Genomic DNA, 6,000 nt, shown 5'->3' with positions numbered 1-6,000 from the left:
ACTCTTCAGATCTCCTCAGATGTCATCTTCTCTGAGAGGACAACCTTTCATTACTTTCTTTAAAGGTATCCCGATTACTCTCTTTATTTCAACATTCATTTCCTTCTTTGCACGCTCCCAATTTGTAACCATTTCGTTTTTTTGTTTGCCTCCCTGTCAGCTCCATGTAAGCAGGGGTCCTTTTTATTTTATTCAGAACTATATACCCAATTCCTAGTCCACATAGTAGGTCTCAATTTTGTCAAACGAATGACATGGCAGCTCCACAATTACGAAAAACCAAAGGCATCTAAAGTTGTTTTTCCATAAATCCCCTTCTTTAGGGTTCCGTCAGTCAGACCGGGCTTAGGCTGCAGGAACTTCCGTCCCACTGCCTGCTTTCGTCAGATCTAGGCATCTCTTTTCCTTGAGGAAAAGGCTCTTCTGACATCATGGCGTACCCTTCTGATGTCATGCTGCAGTGACATCATTACCGCTGACCACTGCGTCACAAGCCTGTCTCCAGGTCCCTTCCCTTAGAACCCCCATGCTTCCCAGAGACAATCCCAGCCTCTAACACGCTTCCTGCCAAGTGCCCAGACTGAGACGTCATGTCCGCCCGCCCGCGAGGCGATGACGTCAGGGCCCACGGCTGGCGTCACGTGCCCCCCCGCTGGGGGCGGGCCTTGAGGGCGGCGCTTCCGGTCCGCGGAGCCTGGCGACCAGAGCTGCGGCGGCGGCGGCGGCCGAGACGGGAGGATGGCGGGCGCTGCGAGCGAAGCTCGGTTTGCTGGGTTGTCGCTGGTGCAGCTCAACGAGCTGTTGGAGGACGAGGGGCAGCTGACAGAGATGGTGCAGAAGATGGAGGAGGTGAGCTGAGCGACAGCTCAAAGCGGCGGCGGCGGGGCCTCGAGGGGGGCGCGCGGGGCCGGGGGCCCGCGGCGGGCTGGAAGTGGCCCGAGGCGGAGACGGTCGCGGTGCTTCAAGTTGGGTTGAGGAGACTGGGACGAGAAATTGGGGAGGGGGGCTTGGGGTGGGGTTGGGGATGAGGGGACCGAGGCTGGGGCGGAGCTGGGAAAAGCGTCTTGGGTGGGACAGAGCTTGCGGGGGCTGGAGGGGTCCTGAGGCGGAGTGGAACGCGGATTAGGGAGCCTGGAAGGGGCATTCGGGATCGTGGAGGGCTGTGGCCGAGTTTGGGGAGGCGAGGAGGGAATTGAGGGACCGAGACTGGATTGGAATGGGTCGAGGGGACGGTAGTCGGGGATTGGGGATGCCTGAGACCGGACCGAGGGGGCTGAGGGTTAGGTCTGGGCAGGGGTTGGGGTTGAGGGGAGGGTTGACGGGTACAGGGATCCCAGTTACTGGGATCTGAGAATAGGCTTTTAGGGGCTGAGTGGATTAGCTAGATAGGCATCTTAGGAAAGGATCGGGGGTTCCAAGATGGGTTTGGGGGCAGTGTCTGTAGCTAAATCTGAGAGGTGGTTCTGAGATGGGCCTTCGGGGTGGGCAGGGATCTCCAAGGCTGGGAGACAAGCGGCAGCGGACTTACCCAGGTTAAGGTCTGATTTGGCCGTGTATCTGAGGGATCCTTAGGGTCAGAGGGCCTGTTCCGGGTCTGACTTCATTTGGAAGGGATCTTACCAGTGTTGTCCCAGGGGCGCTCACCTCCGGTCTTGTGGGTTTGGCAGAAGGATGCCATGCCCCCCTCCGTAGAAGAAGGGAATGTGGTAATTCTAGTATGGTGGCTTTGCCCCACAGTCTCCTTCCTCGCTGGGGCCAAGGAGGATCCCTGAAGTTGTTTTTTAGGAGATAGACTGGAGGTCAGGGGCCGATAGCCCATCCCCACCTCTGATAGTAGGCAGGCTGCCCCGTCTCCGCAAGGTGTGCCCACCGCTGTTTCTGGAGATCTCACTTCATTCCTTGTAGCAGGGTTTGTTCTCAGGGGTCACTGACTTCGCTCTTGATGTGCTTTCTTCTGTCCTTTTCCCCCAGCCCTTTTGAACTCTTTCCCCGAAAGTCCAGCCCTGTGAGTCTGGGTCTTCTCCAGGCAGGTGGACCCAGGCCCAGCCAGCTCTCCCCAGCCCACCTCCCGCTTTTACTCCTTTGTCTCTGAAGTCTGAGCCTTCCCACGCCTACAGGGCCAAGCTTCTCACCCAGAAGCTTGTGTGGGGGCTTTTGGCTTGCTTTCTGCAAAGGGATTGACTGTTCAGCACTGAGCCAGCCCCCTTGAAAGGGGGCTTGTATGGAGGTTGCACATTCAAAATCACTGGAAAACCCTCAACAGATCATTGTCCGGAGCTACAGAGAGGCCACTGTAGTAAGATGGTATCAGTCTTTCCATTAATCCACCCCTTGTATTCACAGGCTTTGTAACTTGGCACATATAACATTGCTCTGAGATGCAATTCACCCCATTTATGGTCTCCATGTGGTGCTTTCCTTTTTAGAGAAGAATAAGTGACAAAATCCATCTTTCTTGACTGAATGAGAGTTTCATGTCTCCAAAGAAAGAAAATCTTTGCTTAGTTAACTCTGCTTGTCAGTTGCTGGGAGACCTTTTGTTGACTGCCTGCAGGCATCTTTCTAGTCTAATAATAAAATGATAGGTATGTATTTCTAATGTGTAACACTGCCTACAAGTTAATTTTATTATGTGTGACTCCCCAGTTTCAGGACAGAGTACTGTAGTTATATTAGTAGAACATTAATAGAAGTAAAGTGCCTTTTAGTGAAGGGAAGATTATGGAGTCAAGTCAGTCTGCTGACTCAGGCTGTTAGGACAGCTTTACCTGAATCCTCTACCTGAGACACCGGAGGTTACTATTTAAAGGGAAAGGTAGATTAATCTAGCAGGTTTTGTTTTTTTCTTTTTTTAGTACAGATGATCTTCATGCCAGAGTATTATATAAATACAAATACTGAGGACCACCCTCTCTTGATTAGGCCACGTGATTAAGTTAAATTACTCAGCAGAGGTTTGTTCTTCAGGGTGTAATGCTTTTATTAAAACAAGGAAATTGAACGTGAAAACCAGACTACCTTAGCCAGGCAGCTCACCTAGCCACGGTGACCCTTCGAAAATCCGATTGCCGTGGGCATGTGTGGTGTTTTTCTGAGGGAAGGGCTGTGATGTGAACAACCAAAATTCTGGCCCTGGTAGCTTCACTCAGCTGCTAATGTTGCGTGTTGGTTTATTTGGGGGTGGCTATGAGACAGAAGAAAATATTTGTGAAATAGCTTAGACCAGATGGCATGTTTATGATCTGGTGTTAAAGAACGTTTGGGCTCTGGAATTATATATTCCAGGCCAGGCCTGGCCACTGCCCAGCTGTGTGACTGCAGGCAGGTCATCTCACCTCTGAGCTGCTGCTGGAGAAGGATATGTGGGAAAAAAATATACTTCCTAGTTTTATTTTTGGCCGTGCTGGGTCTTGGTTTACACATGTGGGTTTTCTCTAGTTGTGGTGAGCGGGGGCTATTCTAGTTGCAGTGATTGGACTTCTCATTGCAGAGAAACTGCCCACATGCTTCTCTCATGGGGCACAGACTTTAGGGCACTCGGGCTTCAGTAGTTACGGCACAGAGGCTCAGCCACCCTGTGGCCTGTGGGATCTTTCTGGGCTAGGGATTGAACTTGTATCCCCTGCATTGGTGAGGCAGATTCTTAACCGCTGGACCACCAGGAAAGTTCGATGAAAATACCTTTTAGAGTTGACTTGGGGATTATGTTAGAGAGTGCGTGTTAGGTCCTTGTGTGAGTGCTCAGTCATGTCCAGTTCTTTGGGACCCCATGAACTGTAACTCGCCAGTCTCCTCTGTTGATGGAATTTTCCAGGCAAGAATACTGGAGTGGGTTGCCATTTGCTTCTCCAGGGTTAGGTCCTTAACATGGTACGTATTAATAGTGTTCAATAAAGAGTAATTGCGTTAGTAACTTGTAGTTCTCTTTTTGGAACAATTAGTGACAATCATGCATACGAGGTCATCCCAACCAGATAATAGGGTCTTATATCAAGAATCTAAAGTAGATTTTTATTTGCTATTTGCCTAAAAATTTTTTTTAGCTTTCTGTGGTTAGTGATTGTCTCAGTAGCACTAGAATGAGACAGTAAATAGAACAGGACTTTCAGTTGTAGATCTCTTACCCTAAACCAGAGGCTTTTTTTTTTTTAATTGGCAGAAGGAAGTGTTTTAAATTGTAGAGTAAGGCTTCTTCAAGCCTGAGGGGCTATTTTGTGGCGACTGGAAAGTGTGGCTAGGTTTTGAAGGCATTCACTGTTGGGTTTAAATACAGCTGTGCGTTGTGCATCACTTACATCGTTTTAATTGTGGCATCTGAGCTGTAGTCCAGCTGGAAACTAGAGTCAGATAGTGTTGGAGCTGCAGACATTCTCATTTTCCCTGCCCGTGGGTTTCTCTTTTCCTGTTCCTCTTGTCTGCCTGCAGTTCTTTAAAACATAGTGTGCCCCTACTGATCAGCGGCTCTTTCCTTTTGCTCTGAGCTGATGTTTCTTATGCACACGTTTTTATTTTTCTGTCAAGTTATTTTTACTTGGCAGTGGAATGCGCCTTTGTCTGTCTGTCCACATTAACCCCATTGGACTTGCAGGGCGCTCCCTTAAAAGGAACCATCGCTCAGGGGATTGGGCAGCTAAACCGGACCTCTTGGGTCATTCTTCCCAGTGTGCTTTCTGAGGAAATGCTGACGAGTTGGTGTTAGCTGAGGATTCACTAAGAATTCACACTCCGGAACTCTGCTCCTATGGCAAGTGAAACTGCCCACACGCAACAACTCTGAGGATCTGAGAAACAGTTCTGTGGCAAGTCAAGAGCCTGGTCTGGAAGAAGCTGTTTCCCTAAGGCGTGTTCTGGTGTGATTTGTGTGGGGCTGCGAAGCTACTGCATGAATCATAATGGCTCTTTGAAGCGTACCGGCCAGGGACTGCTTCCTCAAACAAGCCCTGAATGCTGGTGGGACTGGTTTTTAGAAGCTGAGATGTAAAACCCTTTTGAGTGTCTATTACTGGAGTATGTTTCTGTTCCTGTCATCCAGTCATTATTGTATATATAAAGGCTTCACCTTTTATGTTTAAATCTTCTCTTCCATGGACCTATGACTTTAACTCTTAAGTAAAACATTACTGTGTCCCAGAATATTTTCTGGAATCCAACATTGGCTGACTCTTTTTCAAAGAAGGCATATAAATTTCGTGGAAAGACTATAGCTGAGACTTTGGTGACTTATTTCATTGTTTTCTAGCTCAGTGCGTCCCCTGGAAAGTGAGGACAGTGACCGTGCCTTCCTTTTAGGGTTCTTGTGAGGCTAAGTGGAATAACAGGTGATGTTGGTAGAGGGTGGCTCCCTTTCTTTGAAGAGATTTTCAGAATTGTTTAGGCTGGCTTATGTGAAATCCGATCCCTTATTTTACTTAATTGCTGTCTACTTCCTCTGTATTGATTAAAAGCGCAGTGGGGGCGGTACAGTACAGAACTGGCTTTTGTTACCAGTGATGTGACCTTTGGCAAGTATTCAGTCTTTTTCCAACTGCAGTTTCCTCGCTGAAAATAAAGGGGATAATAACAGTAAGCTCCTCCATAGGGTTGTCAGGTGGGCTAAATCAGAGAAGTTAAGATACTTATCATGGTACCTGGAACAGAGTGAACACTGAGTAAACTGTTATTATTGGCTGTTATTGGCTAAAACGAAAAGGCATAATGTCCTGGCTGCCATTTCAAGACGATTCCATTTCAGTTCCATGTCTGTGGAGTACTCACTGTGTGAGGCACTGTAAAGGGTAGAAACATGGGTAGCATGTAATCACTGTGTTATAACTTAGGAGAGAAATTCAGTGCACAAACATCTACCGTGCAAGAGAGAATGAGAGGTGGGGAGATGAGAACGGTGATGGTGGTGACAGCACAGCAGACTCACACAGTTTACACGTGACTCTGCAGGAAGTGTGCCCTGCAAAATGGTTAAAGCCGTCAATTTCACGTTGTGTACGCTGTTGTTTTAGTTGG

The 6,000-nt window shown here is 48.5% G+C and overlaps 1 protein-coding gene across 3 annotated transcripts in view; it reads left to right on the top strand.

The window, feature by feature from the left end:
• Nucleotides 1-676: 676 nt before the first annotated feature.
• VPS37B (VPS37B subunit of ESCRT-I) overlaps nucleotides 677-6,000 on the top strand; it is a 30,055-nt gene continuing 24,731 nt past the window's right edge. Inside the window, exon 1 of one of the 3 annotated variants that reach the window (XM_061142005.1) lies at nucleotides 677-849. In XM_061142005.1, the coding sequence (XP_060997988.1) occupies nucleotides 739-849 (111 nt within the window). In that variant the 5' untranslated portion in view covers nucleotides 677-738. The remainder of the gene's footprint in view (nucleotides 850-6,000) is intronic. The other 2 variants (XM_061142007.1, XM_061142006.1) reach the window with 2 other exon arrangements.

This window comes from Dama dama, chromosome 5 (assembly GCF_033118175.1).
Source record: "Dama dama isolate Ldn47 chromosome 5, ASM3311817v1, whole genome shotgun sequence".
Classification (NCBI taxonomy): Eukaryota; Metazoa; Chordata; class Mammalia; order Artiodactyla; family Cervidae; genus Dama; species Dama dama.
This window is presented reverse-complemented; position numbering and strand designations above follow the sequence as displayed.